The 24,347-nt window shown below is 34.6% G+C and overlaps 1 protein-coding gene across 2 annotated transcripts in view; it reads left to right on the plus strand.

The window, feature by feature from the left end:
- Positions 1–24,347, plus strand: part of POF1B (POF1B actin binding protein) — an 84,053-nt gene that overhangs the window by 18,389 nt on the left and 41,317 nt on the right. Inside the window, exons 3-6 of one of the 2 annotated variants that reach the window (XM_043458941.1) lie at positions 4,873–4,947; positions 7,268–7,348; positions 16,063–16,164; positions 21,155–21,337. In XM_043458941.1, the coding sequence (XP_043314876.1) occupies positions 4,873–4,947; positions 7,268–7,348; positions 16,063–16,164; positions 21,155–21,337 (441 nt within the window). The remainder of the gene's footprint in view (positions 1–4,872; positions 4,948–7,267; positions 7,349–16,062; positions 16,165–21,154; positions 21,338–24,347) is intronic. The other variant, XM_043458942.1, reaches the window with a different exon arrangement.

A 24,347-nucleotide genomic window follows, 5' to 3' on the forward strand; every position in this document is an offset into this window, starting at 1 on the left:
TTTAGACTTTGTGGGGGAAACAGTCTTGGCTTTCATATTAAGCCTGAACCTACTTACTTATAAACATAATTATTTTCCAACAAAACTCTACATAAAGGATGTTGCCAACAGGGTTATTCAGTTCAGTTCAGTTCAGTCGCTCAGTCATGTCCGACTCTTTGCGACACCAAGAATCGCAGCACGCCAGGCCTCCCTGTCCATCACAAACTCCCGGAGTTTACTCAGACTCATGCCCATCGAGTCGTTGATGCCATCCAGCCATCTCATCCTCTGTCGTCCCCTCCTCCTCTTGCCCCCAATCCCTCCAAGCATCAGTGTCTTTTCCAATGAGTCAAATCTTCCCATGAGGTGGCCAAAGTACTGGAGTTTCAGCTTCAGCATCAGTCCTTCCAATGAACACCCAGGACTGATTTCCTTTAGGATGGACTGGTTGGATCCCCTTGCAGTCCAAGGCACTCTCAAGAGTCTTCTCCAACACCACAGTTCAAAAGCATCAACTTTTCGGTGCTCAGCTTTCTTCACAGTCCAACTCTCACATCCCTACATGACCACTGGAGAAACCATAGTCTTGACCAGATGGACCTTTGGTGGCAAAGTAATGTCTCTGCTTTTTAATATGCTATTAATCAGGACTATTCTCACATGGTCGGTTGTGGGCACATTTCTTGTTTTCAGGCAACAAAAAATTGCCTTTGACAGTAAATAATAAAAAGAGACAAATATCTAACCTTCTTTTATAAAAACTAGCCAAATATAACAGTAGAATTATGTTCTACAACTTGAAAAACAAAATATAATGATGCAGGTGTGGCAAAGTATAGTAATTAAGAGCATAAGTTTTGGAGTAAGTGATTAAGTAGGATCATGCTACCTTAGTTGAAATCCCAACACATTAGTATTAGCTGTATGATGTGCAGCTAGTTACTTAAACATCTTTGTCTAACTTTCAGTTCAGTTCAGTTCAGTCACTCAGTCGAGTCCAACTGGTTGTGACCTCATGGACTGTAGCACGCCAGGTCTCCCTGTCCACCAACGCCCAGAGTTTACTCAAACTCAAGTCCATTGAGTTGGTGATACCATCCAACCATCTCATCCTCTGTTGTCCCCTTCTCCTCCCACCTTCAATCTTTCCCAGCATCAGGATCTTTTCAAATGAGTCAGTTCTTTGCATCAGGTGGCCAAAGTATTGGAGTTTCAGCTTCAGCATCAGTCCTTCCAATGAATATTCAGGACTGATTTCCTTTAGGATGGACTGGTTGGATCTCTTTGCAGTCCAAGGGACTCTCAAGAGTCTTCTCCAACACCAGTCCAAAAGCATCAATTCTTTGGCACTTAGCATTCTTTATAGTCCAACTCTCACATCTATACATGACTACTTTTTTCATATGTTAAATGGGGTTATAGTAGTAGCTTTCTGATGGCAGTTTTTCTGACTGTTAAATAAGATGATCTATGTAACATATTTGGCATAGAAAGTTCTCAAATAAGTGATGTCATTATCATTATCAAAGGAAAACAAGACAAGTTGAAAGGATTTGAAGTTGTTTTGTCTGTGTGGAAAAATAAACTGAGAGTGATCTCCTATATTCACAGAGTATCAGAAATATAAAGGAGCTTAAAGATCCTCTAATCCACACTTTCACATACACACAGCATGAGTTATTCATTATCACACAGCTAACTAGTGGTATAGTGTTATAATAGAAGTCTACTTGAGGAACAGGGTTTCTCAAGTCCAGAAAATGAAGTGAAGTTGCTCAGTCGTGTCCGACTTTTCGCGACCCTGGGACTGTAGCCTACCCGGCTCCTCCATCCATGGGATTCTCCAGGCAAGAATACTGGAGTGGGTTGCCATTTCCTTCTCCAGGGGATCTTCCCAACCCAGGGGTCGAACCTGGGTCTCCCGCATTGGAGGTAGACGCTTTAACCTCTGAGCCACCAGGGAAGCCCCAAGTCCAGGACTCTTTCAATATATTGTGATAGTCACCATCACTCCTTCCCCAGCTTTCAATTATTTTGTTATAAGGAACACGGGGCTATGGCATAGAGGGCATAAGCACTAAAGATGTAACTATTCATTGAATTTAATGATTCCAACATGAAGGGTTTATGTAAACTATATACAAATAAGTGACATTGAAAATTAAATATTAATGTAGGCTATCAAGAGAGATTTAGATTTCTATTTCTGAGATGCCTTTAAAATTGGCATCTTCATTCATTAATGTATAAACATTTTTGATCACTTCCTTTAGAATAGGCAATGACTATTTGTGGAATGACTTGCTGCAATTCTGCTTAGAGCTAGATGCCACTGAAAATACCTTTCATCATCAAGACAATGTTCATTTTGGACATTTACTCACACTACTTACCTAATTCTGTAGACTTTCAAGGGGAAAGGGTTCTCTTTAGCAAGTCTTTCTTTAATTAATAAACCTTATATTCAGATAGGCTTTTCCCCCTTATGACAATTTAATACTGCTGCAATTTAAATTCACGCTGATCACTACCATATGTCTTAATCTCTTTGACCCATACTAAGCTACCACCTTAATATTTTACTTTTTGTAGTTATTCCATTTTCCCTTTGTTTCCATAAAAGTTGTATGGAAAGCCATATTTGCCTATGTCAGTTCTAATAATGAAGGCTCAAAGCAACTAAATAAAGCATAATTTATGAAATTAATTTACCAGCCTTCCAAATATAATAAGACGGAATAATTTTTTTATGGTAGCACCAGACTAGTCTTTGTGCAAATACACCAATTTGCCTTTTGAATATCTACCATCTGGGCATCTGAATAAAGTAACTGCTTATATAACTATCAATAAGGGTCCTAAAGATGTAAGATATATGTGTGTATGTGTGTGTGTATATGTCTACTTGGGTGAATTTCAGCCAGTTTATAAAACTTCTCAGTACACTCTTTTATCTTAAAAGCTAGTCCATTTACCTAGTAAGAGTCATTCTGTTTCATCTGCTGATGTCATCAGACTTGAATAGGTAAAGGGAAGGGGAAAAAACTAGCCTATATACGGAACCAGGAACAAGACAGCGTGTGCTAAATGTATTCTCAAAATGATTCCGGTGTTAGTAGCTCCAGCCTACAAACACTAAAAGTTGGCATAAAAGCATCTTTCAGACAGTATATATTAAAATGAATAATGCACATACTCTGTGTCCTAGCAATCCCACTTTGTGGCATTCTAGAGAAATACTCACCATAGCACAAGGATGCTCTTTGAAGCACAGCGAAAACCTGGAAACAATTTTAAGAAGATGCATATGTAAACAAACTATCAAGCGAACATTATGGAACACTATAATAAATATATATATATATATTCATTAATTTAAAATAATGAATTAAGACAATCTAATTTATAAGATATATTGTTTGGCTTACATTGCAGAAAAATAAAAGCAGTAAATATTATTTATACATATGTATTTATATAAGCATACACCTGACAATAATTACATATGGGTAAGATATTTGAATGAAAGGAGGATGGTTAAGGAAAGATCTTTGACTTTATTTGTATAATTTTTACGTTGAAATGTCTTCATGTACTATTGTATAACTAAAAATCAGCTTTTTTTGTCTTTCTGAACCTGCTCCTGTTTGATCTGTGTGCCATATCCACCTGCACTTGGTTGTATTTGTAACCATTTTCCTAAAGTGAAGAACATGTACCTGTTTGGTCTACAACCTTTAATTCTCAGCATTTGTCTGAGCAATTATCCTCAGCTACCAGCAGGAAATCTGGGAACATATTCAAAGGCTGCCTTGAAGCATTAAGCTTGCAGTATTGCTGTTGATGTAACAGAGGGAGGAGGGATGAAAATGTTACAAGTTGAACCAAAAGAAAAACCATAGTGTGTAGAAAGTTTGGCTCTTTGAGTAAAGGCATCGTTTTGTTTTAAGAACAGCATGTTATGTATAACATAGTTTTGTTTTAAGAACAGCATATATTTATATATATATATTTTTTGTTTTAAGAACATTATGTTAAACATTATACATATATTATATTATATATATAATATATATATACACATTATAGCTATACTTTTGTATGAGTCTGCTAGTTTTCCCCTTGTAAGTCTGTGATTCTAATTTTTAATACCTCCTTGATCTGAAGAAAAAGTATTTTTAATCATTTTAGAAGTATATCCTGGAGTTGTATCAATTAGTTGAAATCGAGTAATGCTATCAATTCTTTGCACACTGATAAAGCTATGCAGTTTGTTGATTTGGGAAAAATGTAATGAATACCAGCATAATTGGTGGAGTGACCATTTTATCTAATCATTATTAAAAATCATACTCTCACTTTTATGGATCTTTTTTAACATCAGAACCTACTCTTTGAGATTAAACTAGAAGCAGATCACACAAAGCGTAATTTAAAATCAGCATGAAGTACTCTAACAGCAGTAGTCTTAGCTGAGTTTTCAAAGATAATTTCCTATATTGGTTTTTGGATTTTTTTACTTTTAATGTTTTTGATAAATTTTAAATGTTGTTAATTGCAGACATATAAAAACATCAATGGATGTATCAGCAGAGTTCTCAAAAAAGAAAAAAAAGGATGCAAACTGAAAGTGCAAGAAGTGTGTATTTTATGAAAGCATTCTAGAAATTATATTTCGTTAGGTTACTTGCAATGCTGAGAAAGGAATTCAGTAATGTGCTTTTGTAAAGATGGACATCATCTAAGTAAGCACTTAATAAAGTTCTTATGTCTGGCAAACTGGGTTATTGTAAAAATAAAGGAAATAATAATAATACTTTAAAAACCTAAGACATTTAAATGGCACTGCTCAGTAATGATTTTTGAACCCTCTTTTGTTTCTCTCAACAGGAACTTCATTCTCCAACTCTGAAAATATCTACTTGTGTCCCAGGCACTCTACGTATAACCCCAAATACTGAACAGGTAAAATAAATTATGGATTATGTTAGATTATTTTCTTTTTTCATAAACCCTGTTTGAATGTTTAATTGATCTTTAGGCCTCCACAAAGCTTTACACATTCACCAAAAATCAGGAGCATAAACTGGAAAGGAGAGTCACATATGAAAATCAGTTCAACCTATTTTAAAGGAATGTGAAACAAGTGCTAAAAAGTCTGTGAATTGAGATTTTTCAATTTTATTGTCTACTCAATCTGACTTCTTTTGGTTTGAGTGAAGTTTATTTTTAGCCAACAATATCCCACTGATTGAGTATATTTTAAGGATCCTTGGTTTGAGCAGAAATAAAGTACCTAGATCTTAGATTGATTGAGGGTGTGGCTTTGTGAATGATACTACTGTACTTTGACATCCAGAGAGAATAATTTACAGGATCAGAACTTGCCCTTCTCCAAGGTGCATGATTTGAAAGACACACAAGATCAAGTTCCCTTAATCTTTATGACTTAATAATCATACTTTTAAAGATTATTTTTGAATGTATATATTATATCTGCAAAAGGTATCTATAATAATAATTGAATACTGTATTAACAAATATGTGTTTAACGAGTGAGTCCCGTATATTAAAAAGTAAATTCTAAGTAAATAAACCATAAAAGATCCTAAGTTTGTTAGTGCATAGGAGGGGAATATAAAGCTTTCAGGATTTGGAGGATAGGAAGGAGAAAGATACTGTTCTAGAAAACATGCCTACCCAGCTTGAGGTATCACGATGTGAACGTGAATAGTGAAGGGACAAATGTACAAAAACTGGTCTCTAGGTCTGGGATACAGGATGGAAAAGGTGATATTATGCAGAACAAATAAGATTATTGAAGAAAAGTTTGCTTATCATGTCCCAATTTAGTCTAGCTTAGAGCTAGGTCAGTTAGAGTCATGCATTTATTCAGTGAACATTTGCTGAGTGCCAAATATGTACTAAATATTGCACAAAGATGAATTAGAACCAATCACTATTCTCAAAGAACTCACAGACTAGCATGAGTCACACACCTAACAAAACATACAGCAGTGGAATAAAGGTTACAGTTGAGTTAGAAGTTTAGCCCCACAGGACCACCAAGATAGGATTAGCTCATAAAACTAAGTCCACTTAAATCACACAGCTGTTTACTACACTCAAACCCAGTCATAAGATTGCATTTATTGTTATTTTTCATAATGAAAGACTTTAGAATTAGGTTTGCTGTTTGTTTTACTTCTGATAACAAAAATATGTTTATGGTAGAAAAATTAGGAAATACAAAAGCATATAAAGAAAAAATATAATTCACTTATGATTCTTTCCCCTACTCAGAGATACTACTCTCAGTATTTTTGCTGTGTTTCCTTCTGTTCAAATAAAAAATTAAGATCATACCTTATATGTAGTTTTATATCTTCATTCTCACTTAACTTTATATACCATGAGTTTTTAAATGTTAATTTGTATTATCAAGACAATTATTTTGATGGCTACATATTTCAGCTTGAGAATGATTATTTAATCTTTCCTGTTTCCTTAGGAAAATGCTCCTCTTACTGCACTCTCATCAGCATTATTTTTTAACATTTCCAGTTAAAATATGGTATTCTTTTGTTACGATTATTTGATTCCTAGTTTGTTTGAATATTATTTGTTATAGCTTGGAATATAGCTTGTTTTTGTTGTTTGTTAATCATTTGCTTTTTCTTCTTTTCTGTTTTCATACCATCTGCTCATTTTTCTAATAGTGTGAAGATTTTTTCCTCACCAAGATATAAAAACTTTCTTTATATGGATACCAACTCTTTTTCCTTCAAAAGCTTACAAATGACTTTGTTCTAGTGTTTTGTTTCCCTTTTAACTTTATTTGTGGCCCTCCCCTGTCACCACATTGAAGATTTACATGTTTCACAGTACACACAGTCAGGTTTTTCTTTGTGTTTCCTTTCATGCCCTTTCCAAACAGAAGATCTGATTAATAAATATTAAACTATATTTTATTTAATCATGTGGGGATATTTACAATGAAAAGAATATTTTAAGACTCTCATCAAACTATTAATAGTTTTGAAATGTGTGATGAATTACTATGCAATGAGTATAGCATAAATACCTAACATGTTGCTGAGCCCATAAACATTTGCTTTCATGTATGTTTTTGAGACCAAAATTAACCAAAATATAAATTCATATGTCATCATTCGTGTATATGATTTTAAAATTTTCACTCTGAAAATTGCTCTTTATTATTATTCATGACTCCAAGGTCACTAAATAACTCTGATTATATGCAGCTTTTATCTTTTCTTCACAGGAACTCCATTCTCCAACAGTCAAAGTTACTACATATCCTCAAACTACTATAAGACGATATATAGTGCAAAATCCTGAACAGGTAAGCTATATCATGCAAACTCTTATCCCAACCTATAATTCCTCAGAAGTTGATAACTTAAATAAGAAGGGTGAGTTAGTTACTAGATTCCTAAAATCAGATTGTTGGACTTTCTTTCAGTTATAAAGTTAATTTCTAATTATTATTATAAAAAATTCATCAATAGTTCCAGACAACCATTTGCCTCAGAGATGCAACAGTTCCAAGTAGCATGGAAATTCTTGGGTTATAAAGTTTTCTGCTTCTATATCATCATTCTTGTGCTACTAAGGGTTTTTGTGCACTTTGAACCAAAGTAAAAAGGGACGAAGTGGTTCACAGGCTTCATATAAAACTATCACCGGTTGCATCGGGGGTTGCAATATTTAGTCTAATTAGATTTGCCATTGAGATATTTGCTAGGAAGAAGAGAATGAAAATTCAAAAGTTCAAAAATACCTCCATGTGTTTGAGTTCTATGGTATATGAACTTTTGTGCCTAGCAATGAGGTTTTCTGAAAATTACACTATTATATTTTCTATAAAGATATATAACCTTATATTATACAAGCTAGGATATTATTTTCAGTCTCATTTTGAGGAGAAAATTAAGAAAAAAATTTTCCCCACAGTAATAAGCCTTGCTCAACACACACACAGACACACACACAGCCTTAATTTAGCTGCAACAGGAAACTCTACTATAGGTTTATAAGGACATAAGGTTCACATTTGAAACAGAGTGCCCTAGATAATACTGTAGGAATTTTTTGCTTTTCTCTTTATTTCCCCATTACTGCGGGAAATAATTTTTTCACAAAATAAAACTGATCATTTGCTTCAGCTGTGGAAAGCAAGAGGTTAAATCAAGGTAATATAATTGGTACTAGTCTAGTTGGGTGGGGAGGATGTACTATTCTTCTGCTTGTTTCTATGTTCTCTCTTCTTTATTCATTTAAAAATCATCTTCTCACGTCTCTTTAGCTAGAGAGGCTGTTAGTTGTACACGTGTGCTTGTGTGAGTTTACCAGCATACAGGCTTTGGAGGGGGTGACTGTTTTGGATATTTGCTTGAGTTTTCAAATATCTATGTAAATATCAAGAAAGAATGTGATTACAGTAAAGCATCTGCTTTCTCGTTCTGCAGAATCAAGTGTTTAAGCAATAAATCTGAAAACTATGTGTGGGGAAAGGGAGACATCAGGAGGGCCTGGGAGATTAGACTGTGCCTCTTTCTACAACTTGGCCAATCACTTTATGCTTTCCTCTTTTTCCTCTCACTCTATTTTCCTTTCACAAACAAACTGGGGAATATGCTTACTTGGATGCATATTACACTTGATATCCCTGGCTCTCAAAGAATTAGTTCTAGATAGCACTTTTTTTTTTCATGAAAATTGTGTTTGCCTAAAACATAGCCACAGAGTGGTTTTAAATATTGAATCGTTTGAATTCCAACCCTCTTTGCCAGCGATTCTTATGTGACTCTGAATGCATTCTTGTTCTTTAGTTAATGAATTAATATTTATTGGCTATACATTCCATGCTCTGCAATTTACATATTTTATCCCATTTGGTCATAAAAAAGTGAGAAAACAGAAGCAGAGAGGTTGACAGTTATTCAGTGAATTTTTATCAATTGCCTAGTATGTACCAACAATTGCCCCAAGCCCTGGAGATAGAGCAGTAAACAAAACAAGGTCTCGACCTTCTTGGAGCTAAAGTTCTTAACTGGCCCCAAACCATTGGTTAGAAAACAGCAGAGTTGCAACTGAAATTGAACAATGCAGATGTAGGAAAGAAACATTTGCAAATTAAAGACCATTGATGATGTAAGTGAATTGAGATTCAGAGACCCACCCATGTACCATCTCCCTCCCCCATCCTCCCCAGCTACAGTGTAATCAAAAAAGAAAAAAAAAAGCAGAGAAATTCAAAGAATATATGCAAGTGCATATTTGTAACAGGAAACCTGCCTCTCATTATAGTTGTGTTCAACTGTAAAGAAGTAAATAGTTGCTCAAGGAGAAGATACAGCAGCAGGTTAAAGAAAAATGATCATTTTAGCTTTAACATTTTAAGCTTTTAACTCTTTTCATTATTGAGAGATAAGATAAATTTTAATCCCCACACTTTGTAAACAAAAATAATCTAACTGGTTTTGCAGAGCAGCTTGAAAATCCTGTCTAGATATATTTTATTTATCTAAGTGTATGCTTTTTTGTTTGTTCTTTTAAATTCCCTCAGAAGAAGATTCTGGCTTAATTACAATATTTATAATGATCTGAGCCTCTTAAATGGCAACTTCATTCTCTTTCACCTTCCAGTTTGTCTAATCTTTACTTCTTCTCCCTGTAATTAAACTGATATCAATCGCTTGTCTCATGATTTCCTTTTAATTCTGTTCAGCCTTTTTATTCTTGATTGTACCTGATCTTTCTTATTTGCCATTTCTTGTCATTTTAGTCAAGTGATTTATCCATTCTGGTATATAACATGACTCAGAAATGGGGAAATATGTTTGTTCCATCAGTAGATAGAATCCAATTGATGTTAATCAATTTAATTAATTTTCCACTTGCAGAGCTCCTACTGTGGGAAAGGTTTATACAGACCTCAAATTGGAAAATACAAGGAAATAAAACATGGTTCCTGAAGCAAAGGAGCTTACATTTCCTCTCAGAAAGGGAATAAGATATGTCTATATACAACTTCATAAAATATATGGTGGGGTGTATGACAGATTCCATGAGAGAAATACAAATGATGTCTTACTGAAGTTCAGAGGTTGGAGGTAATATTTGGGGGGAATCAGAGAAGGATTTATTCTGGTATTTAAGGAATTATTACAATTAACATTATTATTAGTATCATTTTACTAGTATGGAAACAAAAGCTTAAGTAAATGTGACTTGCTTAGGTCTTCTGACTAAATATCTCTATCTTTTCTGATAGTTATCCTCAGGGTAGTTTTGACAAATTTTGATAACTGATATTGGATTTGGGATTAAAAGAAGAAAGTCAAATATGACAAGTTTTTCAGTTTGAGACACTGGGAACATCGTAGCCCAACTAAAAAGTAAGAAGTAGGGGAGAGGAGAAGCTGGTTTGGAAAAGGAGGAGATTGTCAGCTCTGTTTGGACCAGTAGCATTTGAGATGCATGCCAGGGAAGATGCCCACCAGGCAGTTAAAAAGTGACTTGAGAAAGGTCACATTTGTGATAGAGACATAGGAGTTAGTCCTCTTAAAGTTACCTTCATAGCCATGGGAATGAGTGAGATCGCTGAGGGGTAATAGAAAGGGTTGAGGTCAGAACCTAAAATGTCTACTCTAAAGGAATAGAAGGAAGGAGCCACTTTCACAGGCAGAGAAGCTGTCAGAGGAATGTGAACACTGAATTATTGAAGCAAATAGAGTAAAGGGGTGGTCAACCATCTCAAATGACCAAAGGACCGAGAAGGGTGAGGTTTGAAAATAGAGTTCGACCATTGAGAAAGTAATGGTGATGTTTGAGAGAGCAGTTTTGGTATATATATGGAAGCAAAGTCCAGATGCAAAACATTAATGGATTACTAAATCTGGAAATGGAGATAATAAGTGAGGTTACTTTCCTAAAAAGGATATTGGCCAAAGGAAGAGAGACAGGATGGTAGCTAAAGGAGTATATAGAATCTTGGAGACCCAAGAGATTTATAGACAGAAAGAAATAACTAATAGGAAGGAAAAGTAAAGATGCAACAGAGAAAGGGAAGAAAGGTGATATAATTCTGGAAGAGTCAAGAGTGGATAGGATTCCAGGTACAGATAGAGAAGTGACTTCCAGATAAAAGAGGCATATGTTATTACATAATGAGTGGAAGGAGCAGAAACTTAGATTTTGAAGTGGGGCAGAAAATGGAGTAATTTCACTGGATATGTTGCAGGAAGGGGGACTCCTTCCAGGGCCCAAAACTGGGCTCTTGTCTAACACTTGGAAATAAATTGTCGGAGGAGACACATGTGCTGACAAAGCAAGAGATTTTATTGGGAAAGGGCACCCAGGTGGAGAGCAGGAGAACCCAGGAGAACAGCTCTGCCATGTGACTCACAGTCTCGGGTTTTATGGTGATGAGATTAGTTTCCTGGTTGCTTTAGCCCATCATTCTAACTCAGAGTCCTTCCTGGTGGTGCAGCTAAGATGGATGCCAGTGAGAAGGATTCTGGGAGCTGGTCGGACATGTGTTGTCTCCTTTTGACCTTTCCCAAACTATTCCAGTTGGTGGTGGCTTATTAGTTACATGTTCCTTACCAGGATCTCCTGCCATAAAACAGCTCGTGCAAATGGTTACTATGGTGCCTGGCCAGGGTGGGCAGTTTCAGTCAGTGTGCTTCCCCTAACAGAGAGATTGTCTTGGTTTTCTCAGCGAGTATAAGGAGAATGAAGGAACATGAACATGGGGCACTAAGGAAAAGAAAATGATTTGCAACCATAGTTACAGAGAACTTAGTGAATAAAAGTATGACCATGAATGTTGGAGAGCCTTTTAAAATTGGGTAACTTTGTACTGAGCCACATCAGCAAATCTTTTTTTAAAATGTTCTCCAGCAAGGTTTCATGGCCTGGGAACAGTAAAGTAGATGCTGGAGATTATGTACTTTGTTAGATGTGAGAACTATTCTCAGAGGTTCTAAAAGTAACAATTAAATTATAAGATCAGCCATCTTTGAAAACACCTGTTAATTTTTCAGGTGGATTTGGCACCAATTCAAATGTACAGGTAGGAAAAAAAATAAGCTGCCAAAATAGTAAAACTATTAGCTCATCTGTTAGAAATCCAAGACTTTTGATTAATTTTGCTGACCTGTCTTATGCAAAGTGATTTATTCATATTAATATTTGGTTTTTCTGATAGATTGGGACTTCCCAGGTGGCTCAGTGGTAAAGAATCTATCTTCCTGCCAATGCAGGAGCCACAGGAGATGCAGATTAGATCCCAGGGTCAGGAAGATTCCCTGGAGGAGGAAATGGCAACCACTCCAGTATCACTGCCGGGATAAATCCCATGGTCAGAGGAGACTGGCAGGCTACAGTCCATGGGATCACAGAGTCGGAAATGACTGAGCACGCATGCACACACTCTGATTGATTTGGCGAAAATATAGTTTCGTAAATTTAGAAGTTTTTCTTTCAGTAGGTCATTTAAAATAAGTCCAACTCGCAGTTTAGGGAGACTCAACTCTGCTAGCACCCAAGTTAATAATGGCTCAGCTTTCAGAGTAAATTTTAGTTCACAGAGAAGAAAATTTATACTTTTGCTAAATATTCCCCCTTTTAGTAGATGCTTATATCCTTAAGATAGAAGTTCATATCATCCCGTTTCATCTAGTCATCTGTTCATTCACTATAGGGTATTCAAGATGGATAAAGTCCCTACCCTCAACAAGCTTACTTTTGTATATTTTTAAACTTGATATCCTAGAAAAGTTCTATCAAGATTCTCATAAATTATTTTAAAATTCAGTATTTTAAATATTACTGTATTAATCAAAACCAATGCTATTTGTACTTTGCAATGACAGATTAAAGGTAATTTAGCATACATGATTTTGTTTAGCATAAAGTACCCTGCATTACTATCCCTATGAAAAAGGGACTGAGCCTCAGAGAAGGTAACTGACTTACCTAAGTTTCCACAGCATGTAGGTAATAGAGGCAGAACTGAATACGTGTTTTATTAGTCCAGAATTTTTTCTATTATACTTTGAAAGTGAAAGTGTGAAAGTGTTAGTCACTTAGTCACGTCCAATTCTTTGCGAAAAGAGCCTGCCAGGCTTCTCTGTCCATGGAATTCTCCAGGCAAAAATACTGGAGTGGGTTGTCATTCCCTTCTCCAGGGGATCTTCCCAACCCAGGGATTGAACCCAGGTCTCCTGCATTGTAGGCAGATTCTTTACCGTCTGAGCTACCAGGGATATTTTCACTAATTTTAGTAATCAAATCCAATAGATTTGTTGTAGTTCAAATCCAAGCTACTTTGTAATTCTTACCTGTTGACCTCCCTGAAGCATTTATACTTTCACTCACCTTATTGCTTCTTGAAAATTTCTCTTGTTTTGACTATATGGCATTTTTCACTTATGATTCTCATACTCCTGAAGATTTGTCTAGTTCTGTCCTTGATATTCTTTTGCCTTCTCAGCAACTGCATGGTTTTAACCACCACTTCTATGCATATGACTCTGAAATCTAGAACAGTAGTCATGAAATCCCCACCCAGTTTCAGATGTGTGTTTTCAACTGTGTGCTGTAAAAAAGTCTTTTTACTAGTTATTTGCAGTAAGTTAACGTGTGTTTGGGCTTCCCCTGTGACTCAGAGGTAAAGAATTTGCCTACAGTGCAGGAAACACAGGTTTGATCCCTGAGTTGGGAAGATCCCCTGGAAGAGGGCATGCATGGCAACCCACTCCAGTATTCTTACCTGGAGAATTGGACACGACTGAAGTGGCTTAGCACGCACGCACGCATGAGGATACAAACGTGAATCAGACCTAGATTCTTACCTGGAGCACATAAAACTCCATGTGTCTCCACTTTTACTGGTGTTTTTTTTTGTTTTTTTGGTTTTTTTTGAGACTGTTGGCCATATAGTAGATTCCTCAGGTTCAAGATCTCGGAGTCATGGTTGAAAAGTACTGTACTTAATTATGTAGGATAATTTTTTAACTGGTTTCCTTACCTGTATTCTTTCCATTTACCAATTACTCTTTCTAAAGTGGGCTTATGTTCAAATCACAGCCCTGTTTAAAAGCATTCAAAGATATCTCACTGTTTGCAGAACCGTGATCCATCTGCCAAGTATATCCCCTACGTACAAATTTACACTTTTCAAACCTTGTTGTCTTGACTCACTTTATTGTCTTCATTTCAAATACCAATTTCTTTCATCTCCTTATATTCAAAGCTCACCTAAACCTTCTCTCAAATTCTACCTGACCCAGGTAGCCACCCTGAACACTACCAGATGCAACTTGATTTTTCTTCTCCTGAATTCCATCCCATATTATTTCTCTGTACTTTTTATTGTCACTTGTCTCTTTTTATCTTGTATTAAAAATATTTGTGTTCACATATTATCTAGACCAGGGATTAGCAAACTTTTCCTATAAAAGGCCATATAGTATGTATTCCAGGCTTTGTTGCCCATATAGAGTCTTGGTCTTCTTTCTTTTTATTCATAGTTGTTTAAAATAGAAATACCATTTTTAGCTTGCATGTATGCATTCTAAGTTGCTTCTGTTGTGTCTGACTCTTTGCACCTCCATGGACTGTAGCCTGCCAGGCTCCATGGGACTCTCTAGGCAAGAATGATGGAGTGGGTTGTCATTTTCTTCTCCAGGGGATATCCCCGACCCAGAGATCAAATCTGGGTCTCCTGCATTGCAGGCAGATTCTTTACCATCTGAGCCACCAGGGAAGCCCATTACAAATATAGGCTGCTGGCTATAGTTTGAACCCTGATCAATATTCAATGCTCCTAGTAATAATCTAACTTTGAGTCATTCCTTAGAATACTTAGCAAAGTATATTGTGCATAGTAAGCTCTGAAACATATGTTACATGAATGTAAACATGTGTTATGTGTATCACCAAAGAGGTATTTTTTTTTTTTTTTACAAAAACAAACACAAAATAGTTCCTAGGGGAATTTTAAAAAAAAATCCATTTTTAGATTTAATAATTCATTAATTAGCCAAAATGAACCACTTACATGTTTGTTTTACCAAAGTATCTCAGAAACATTTAGTTAGAGCACTCTTTATTCAAACTTGAATACAAGAAATATATATTTTGGGTTCAAGAGTACCTTGCCTTCTCAACAACCAGAACAACCAGTATTTTAGTTCAATTGTTCTAAAATTTTTTTAAATAGCCGACTAAAAAAATGCTATCATATTTTGTTGATTTTGAAATGGTCCTAAACACATTAACTGGTAATAGGTTTAGCCGATCCCCTTCTATACTGTTCCTCTGTATTACCAAAAAAAAAAAAAAATGAATGCAATTTTTGGTTTGTAACAAAATAACTCCCCCCCCCCATACAAGTGAAAAGTCATGAAAACCCAAAAGAAAAGAGAGGAGTACAGTACACATTACAATTATTTTGGACTCCTGGGCTGATTCTTATTAGCCCTTCCCTGGTTTCTTTCAGATCTTGGACATGTCACCAGCCTTTATTTCATTGCCTGACATATTGTAATCATAAGAAAGAATTGTACACTACACTTCATTTCAAAGGCACCTAGGTTGAATTCCAAAAAGAATCTTTAATATAGGCTCAGTGGTGCCAAATTATGTTTATTTTGCATTTCCCCAATGATAGTTTCACATCGAAAGAAACTTCCCAATAAACCCAGTTTAGATGTGGTTGACCTCATGCCTGTCTACCTCTATAGGAAACATTATATTTTGCCTTAGGAACAGAAAAAAATATTTCCCACCCCTTTCCAATTTCCCCCAAACACTGTTAGGCCTAGTAAAATGTAGTGGGAGATACAGATTATTCTGTTTGAGAAAATATATTATTTTTATGATTGCATCCTTATATTTCTCAGAACCTTATTGGGATGTCATTTCCTTTTCTCCTAACATCTGCCACTACCTCGGTGTTTATTGGAGAATGCATATTTGCTTAAGTTCAGTTTCTTCCAAAAAGCTAACTTGCAAAGCAAAATGCAACTTTTACTGTCTTTGTAGGAACCTCTGTCGCCATTCCTAAGAGGAGGCCATTTCTTTCCAGGAAATAATGTTATTTATGAAAAAACCATAAGAAAAGTAGAGAAGCTAAATATGGATCAGGTATGTGAAATTTGTTTTAAGGTTTATTTTATAAGTGTATACTTTTGAATTATAGATATTTTAATAGAGTTAAATGACATTCAATTTTCAAGTGCCAGGTGAGACCACTATGAGTCATAATAATACTTCTTTATATTTACAGCCCTTCCTATCATCCTTAACAATTTTATTTCCATTTCTTCATTTGAAGTATTGTTGTACCCATTTTACTGAAAGAGAAACTGAAATGAAGACATGCTCAGTCATGGAGAAAATTAATGATAGAATCTGAACTTAATATAGATAGCTCAGTGTTTTGTACATTTCTTTTAAGCTAGGCTCACAAAAATAATAATTTAAAACATTGTAATTTTTTCTTAATTAATATTAAATGAATTTCTAAATTAACACTATGAACAGATGGGCAAAATACTGTATGCTGTAAAAGATCTAGAAAATGAAAACTTGAAGTCAGGTTTTTGAAATCCCATTAAGCTTAACTGAGACCAAGTACAGAATACAAAACTACAGCAGGGTGATGGTAATTCCGTGGCATTTAGAACTCTGCCCTCCTCGTGTCCTTCCATCCTTCAAACAGAGTTGTTACTGAAACCAGTAGACGTTTCACATTGACCTGCTCAATGGGTACAAGCATGCTCAAGCCAGACAAAACCTGGGATTTATCTCTTGAACTAGGTTAGTGCAATAACTTCTTAGGCCTTCGGTAGCAAAGTACTACAATCTGAGTGACTTGAAACAACAGAAATTTATTGTCTCACAGTTCTGGAGGCCAGAACTATGAAATAACCATATTGGAAGGGCCATGCCTCCTCTAAAATCTCTATGGAAGGAACTCTTCCCTTCCTATCTCCTAGTTTCTGGTGGCCTCAGGCTTGTAAATGCATAATTTTAATTCTCCATTTTCACATAGCATCTTCCCTGTGTGTCTTCATGTGGTCTTCCCTCTGTGCATGTTTGTCTCTGTGTTCAAATTTACCCTTTTCATGAGGACACCAGTCATGCTTGGTTAGGACTTATTCTAATAATCTCATTTTAACTTGATTACCTCTGTAAAGACCCTGTTTCCAAGTAAGTTCACATTCTGAAGTACTGGGAGTACATAAACGATTAAGTTAGGACTTAAATGATTTTTTTGGGGGAGGCACAATTCAACCCATAACAGGTAGTTAAATATTATCAAACGAATTTTGATCACAAAATCATTTTTTTCTCATATACAAATGAAACATTAAAACATACTAAATTCTCCTTTTTCATTTTTCTTGGCATGAGAACATATCTTGTTTTTATTAGCATTTATGGGCAGCTGTTACCCAGTTCATTGGAACTAATATATTATTTACTCATTTGATACCCAGTAATAATGAAATAGAGTAAGCTCTCAGAATCATAAACATCCAAATCTTTAAGATCCTGGTCTGTGTCGAAAATTGGATATAGTCTGAAGGATTTAGAATAGTACATATTAAACACATATTTTCCAGTTTCTGTACATTATGATACAAAATAGAAAAATTTCATGAAATGTCAGTTTTTCAAAAGACACTTTCTTTTAAGCTACTTGGTTATAATATCTGTCCTTTATCTAACTGAACTCCCAAAACAGTAAGTCTGACAATTCTAAATTGTAAGGAATTTTTGAGATACATCATTGCACACTGCTTCCAACTTCTTGTTTCAAAGAGAATAAACAGCTTTTCTAAATCTTGGCCCTAGAAAAAATATTGAATATCCTGTACATTATTATTGCTACATATCTGGAACAACTAAAGATGTTTTCAGTGAACATTGCTGCTAATTACTATAATAGCAATAGTTAAATTACTATTAACTTGACTATTTACTTTTATATGTCCACTATTCTTATTAATGATTTAAATGATTTGGGAGTTTTGGAACTGCCATAGGAGACTGCCTAAGGTAAAATGAACCATGCATATGAAAATACAACTGCGCTGACCTAGCTTAGTTTCCTCAGTGACAGAAACATAATGGGATGAGCTGGATAAAGCTAGAGTCTGGATGAACCTGCTTAATGCCATCATGAAGTGAAGTGAAAGTCACTCAGTCATGTTCAACTCTTTGCCACCCCATGAACTATACAGTCCATGGAATTCTCCAGGCCAGAATACTGGAGTGGGTAGCCTTTCCCTTCTCCAGGAGATCTTCCCAACCCAGGGATCTAACACAGTTCTCCCACATTGCAGGCAGATTCTTTACCAGCTGAACCACAAGGGAAGCCCAAAAATACTGGAGTGGGTAGCCTATCCCTTCTCCAGCAGATCTTCCCGAGTCTTCTGCATTGCAGGCGATTCTTTACCAACTGAGCTCTCAGGGAAGCCAATGTCATCATGAGACTAATTAAAAAAAAATGTCATCATGAGACTAATTCAAATAAGACTAGCTTTTAGGAGATGGAACCTGTCCAAAAAAGAGGTCTTTATAGTAGAAGGATGGTAAAGTAATGCCAGTGGCAAGATAATTATTCAATTTATATGGCTCAAACCTGGGTCTCCTGCATTGCAGGCAGATTCTTTACCATCAGAGCCACAAGGGAAGTCTATAAATTGTCTGTGTATGTTTTTCTTAAGCAAAGATGAGAAATATATGGTAAGATATATGGTAAATCAGAAATGTTTGAACTTTTGTACATTAAAAACTTAGCATGTGGTATGTTGCAAAAGTATGAGAAATATGAATATCTTGCTTTGGAAAAATAATTTTAGCAGTCGGGTATGAGGACTGAAAACTGAAAACCTGCTAAGACTTCAGTGGTACCAGTTAGTGGTTCACAGGCCAAATAAGTTCAGGAAAACCGCAAGACATCTCCCATGGAGAGACTGTCAGCATTCCATTCAAGAGTCAACTGATAAATTAATAAGGAAAGATGGTTGAGAAATGGGTTTTGTTTTCTTTATTTTCATTTCAAAGTTTTTCCTCATCTGTTTTTTAAAGGACACATTTTTGTTTTTTTTTTCCCAGGAGGAATTTTATTTCAGTATGTACTAGCTCTTCACTAGGTGAAAGTTTTCTCCAACTATCACCCTGACTTTTCCTAATCTAGTGTATGAAGGTATTTTGTAACATAAAAGAACAAAATGTAAAAAAAAAAAAAAAAAAGAACAAAATGTTCATACCAAAAATTTGTACAAAAGCTAGATAATACAGTCAGACTTCTAAACTGTAGAGATCTTACTTAGTGCTAGTATATTTGTAAAGAAGATTCTATTTGAAAACAGCTTGGAGAAAATGATTCTATGAACTGATTCTGTGACCTTTATTTATGTTTAACAAGGCAGTTCCTACTTGTAAAATGTGTTTCTTAATACATATTTTTTTCCAAAATATTTTTATATACATGAAAAGGTATTTGTATACATGATAAAAATTTCAAAGCATAAAAATATAAAAGGTACAAAAAGAGTGCAAAAAGAGAAAATATATAAAGTGCAAAAAATCTTCTCTGCCCTGTTCCTTTTTCCCCTTAGTTCCTCTTCCCAGAAGTAGTCATTCTTAAAGTGTTTTTGTTCTATGCATGTATTTAAAAGCAGTTGTATATGTTTGTAAGTATACATGTATGTACATTAAAAATATTATACACAAGGAGTATACTATATTCATTCTTATGCATCTTGTTTCTTCAATTAATACAGTTTGAAAATTGTTTCATATAAAAATTTTAAAATTTGAAGTGCCTTGCTTCATTAACATAGGTCACCTTTCCACAGTCAAAAGGAAATAGAGCATTGAATTTATACTTTCAAAGTTAATTGTATGTGCATGAATGTAGCATTATGATTCAAGCAGAGTATTTTTTCTTTGGGTGAAAGTTTTTTGAAAACTGGATTTCAAGTATCTGTTTCCAAAATAGAATAGAACAAAATAATACAGAAAATTCAAACATATCTGAAATCTCCAAAACTGAAATAACCAGATATCTTTTCTTATTCTGTACTCAACACTTACCAGAAACAAAATCACAGTAAATAAGCAAACAGATAACAAAGATTTAACTTAAAAACAAGTTCCAAAATACTTTGAAGACAGTGCAAATTCAGTCTAATGGTCTAAACGAACTCTGAGCATGAAGTCATAAGTTCCAGACCCAATTTTGCCATTAATTATATCATCATAAGTAAATTATCCTACCTCTCTGGACCTCATGGTTATTTTTTTTTGCCTGCAAAATTAATGGGGTGGTTAATGATTAAGTTAATGATGATGATGATGAAGACAATGATAAAATTTGATAATGATAATAGTAAATGTTAATTCCCACGTACTTTATACTTGGCACTTTGCAAACATTAGTTAATTTACTCCTCACAGCAACCCAATGAGGTACATACTATCTCCCCTTTTACACATGAGGGAACTGAGGCTTATAAAATTGCATATATGGTTTCTCAAGATCACAGAGTTAATGGTAGAATCAGAGTTAGAATCTCTGTTTTCTGGATCTGAAGTTTTCAGTTACTGTTTTCCAATCTTTTTTCTTGATTTATGCTTGATTTTCATAAGCATAAGTACTTCATTTGCTCCCACTGTGATTCTATTATGCTTCTGACATTGAAAGTCACTACAATATATTATTTTCTAATTTATATCCATCAATATCTTCAATATTATAGTATTATGCAATTAGATCCTGAAGTGCCTATTGAATCATCAAAGAAATATCAATTGAAATTAATATTCATTATAGTTTTAGTGTTAAGTGTAACTGGAATATTAACTTAATCAGAACATGCAATTCCCTGACCAACTTAGGTAAGTATTTGGATTGTCACAGCCACCTGATCAAATGAAAATAGAGTTCAGTACAACTTTTTTCCAATGGAATAATTGGAAAACTAATATATCACTTATTAAAACTATAAATCCTAGGGCTTAAATGATCTTGTGAAAGAACACATTCAATTTTTTTAATGAATTTTCTTTTATTAATAATTTTTATTCTAAGTATTTTTGTCTTGTTTATGTATTTTAGGAATGCTATCCTCAGGTTCAGTGCCATCATCACATTGTTCAACAGCCCCAGATCATCCACTCTCCACACTGTGAACAATCCCATTCTAGTCAGAAAATCCAAACCATCACAGGAAGTGATTCAGTTTCTACAAACACTGGCATTGAACTGTGCCATGGTGGCTCAAACCATACACATGAGCAGGTAAGATTAATGAACTGATTCCTTGTAAAATTGAAATAATCTCTTAAACCCTTCTCACACTTCTGTATAGATACCCACATTAAATTTTCCTCAAAATACTGAGGGGTTATACCATGGGGATTTGTGTTTTATTATGGCATTTTTAAAATAAAATTTTCCGTCTCTTCTCAGAACACAAAATAATTCAGGTATATTAATACATTAAATCTATGAGGGAAGTTAGTAACTGATAAATGAATACCTAATTTCTAGCTGAATGGGCCCAACAGTTGTACAACATGAAATATTTCATTGAGATATGATATTTAAGTGAACAATGAATTAGAATTGATATTTCTAAGATGATTGTAATGGTCACATTTTACAAGTTGGTAACATGTTTTGTTTGCAAATTTGGTATATTAACTCAGGTTATAATAGGCATACATTTTATTGTGTGTTTCATCAACAAGACAGAAACTAAAACTTAGTTGCTAAGAAGAAATCTGTTGGCATGCAATCATCAGTGACTAATTTATGTTCTGAATACTTTGGAACCTTGTAAACATCTGTTATATGGGTGTTAAAGGAAAAAAAGATGGTCTTGAACCTTGGGAAAACTAGCAATAATAACTGGAACTATGGGGAATAAATCATCATTTGTATTTTTTCATATTTTTTCACAGTAAAAAATAACTTGTTCAACTGACCTCTCTCATAGGCAACTCATAGGCAACTGAAAGACAAAATAAAAAGAATAAGAAAAAATAAAGGACCCTGCCCATATAAGAATATGATTGTTTTATATTAAATATGCATGAGGTTATTTCTAAAGACTGAAACTTTGAGATATGCATTTTGGTAATATTGGTAAAAACAAAACAAAACAAAACAAAAAAACCAGGAAGGATTTAAAATATTTTTTTTCCAACTGATAAAGCCTAAAATTATCTTTTCCCTGAATATCATATCATGTATGGAAATACTGGCTTTAGAATTACTTTAACATGGTCCAGATGATGTTGAATTTCTTAAATGGGTTAGTAATGACAATTAGAAAGACTTTTTTTTAGGTTAAATTATTTGAAATTTTCATTTTTGTAGGTCAAAGTTCATTGGTTCAATATGTTACTTTGCTTTGCTTCTGTTTCCTCATCATAAATTCATCATCCATTTCTTACAGGGTTATTGTAAGAATAAATCATGTCTTATATGTTAGGCACTTAACCATTGTTGAGTGCTGACAGTAAGTACTTAAATGGTAATTACTAGTTTATAGTAATAATTATTATTTGTAAGCATTAAATCTTCACTCCAGGTACTATGAAAAATACAAACATCAGTAAGACATTGCCACATTTCTCTTAGGTGCTTATTGTCTAATAGGGGAAAGTGGCAAACACATATGATATACAAAGCAAAGTATGTCTGTTATAAAAGGAACATGCAATGAGCTTTGGGAATAGAAGAAATTAATTTCAGCTGGAAGATGTAGGAAAGCTTTGTTGAGGAGGAAGAGATTGACCTGAGTATTGAAGAGTGAATAGAATTTCCATATGTGGTATGGTGGTGTGTGGCATGGACATCCTAATAACAGGTAGTAACATGAAAAAAGTCATATATTTTGGAAAGTACATTTTGGGTTTCAGGAAGAGTTGTTTGGTTTGTATGACAGAGGAGACATGGGATGAAGAGAACTAGAGTGTAAGATTAAGATGATATATTAAGTCCAGATCATGAGGCCATTGCAGTGGCACAATCTTAGTTTCTTGACCAAGGATTGAACCTGGGCCTTCAGCTGTGAAAACATGGAATCATAATCACTGGACAACCAGAGAATTTCTGAAGGTTAAGTTTAAAATTTTGAACTTTATTTGGCAGGCAATGGAGAATGATTGAAGTTTATTAAGTAGGAAAATATTGATAGATATGATTAGATTAATTCTAGAAGCTTTGTGCAAGATAGATTGAAATATTGATTAGTTTTCTTTTCACAGTGATCAGAATGAAGAAGATATCATTATTGTCTTTATTGTTAAGAGAAGAAAACTGAGGTTCACAGAAGTTGTTACTTACAAAGGCTTTGCATAGCTAGCATGTGGTAGAGCCAGGATTCATACATAGTCAGCCTGACTCCAGAGCTTGCTGAGAATTCCTTCTGGAAGTTGAGTCAGCAGTGTGGAGAGTCTTTGGTCAATAATGTAAACATGAGTAGGCCAATGGATTAAGAGTCCGCCACTGGAGAGGCTTTGGTGTTATAACAGAAAGTGGACTAGCTTCAGGGTAGGAAGATCTGAGTTCAAGTCCCAGCTATGTCCTTTTCAAGCTGTGTGTTCTTAATAAATATTAAATCTCTCAGAAATATCCTCATCCATAAAATTCTGTTAGTAATGTCTACCTCACAGAGTTGATGTAAAGACTAAATGAAAATATGTTTGATGTGCTTCATAAACTATAAAGTCTACAACATGAAAAATACCACAGAGAAGGATTTGCAGAAGGATTATTAAAAGATATTTCAGCAAAGTGTAAAACTTGTTTTTGTTTTTAATTAACTTATTTATTTTAATTGAAGGATAATTGCTTTATGAATTATGATCTTTTGCCATACAAAGTGTAAAACTTAAGCTAAGATAACGACAGTAGGAATGAAGTGAGGGACAATTATCAGAGATGGGAACAATATCACAGGATTAAGCATCTTATCCAAAGGCAATGGTAATGCTATGATATACTTTTATTAGCTTAGTGCAAGTAATGATATATTTGACCAGAGCAGATATTGTCTGGTTAGAAAATGGGCAGAATTAGGTAACTAATATATTACTTTCTATTTTATTATTCATCCTTCAGTTTGAGATTTGGATTTAGCTCTGGTAAAGGCTGGAGGCTTTTTGTATACTATTTTTTTTTCTGGTTTTTCAGTATTTTATGTGGATAAAGTTGAAGTGCCACTGAAAACAGAATAGCCCTGGGAAGCTTAGAGCTGGTAATTTTCACCTATGTGGATTATATAGAATTGGCTCCATTT

Source organism: Cervus canadensis, chromosome X (genome assembly GCF_019320065.1).
Source record: "Cervus canadensis isolate Bull #8, Minnesota chromosome X, ASM1932006v1, whole genome shotgun sequence".
NCBI lineage: Eukaryota > Metazoa > Chordata > Mammalia > Artiodactyla > Cervidae > Cervus > Cervus canadensis.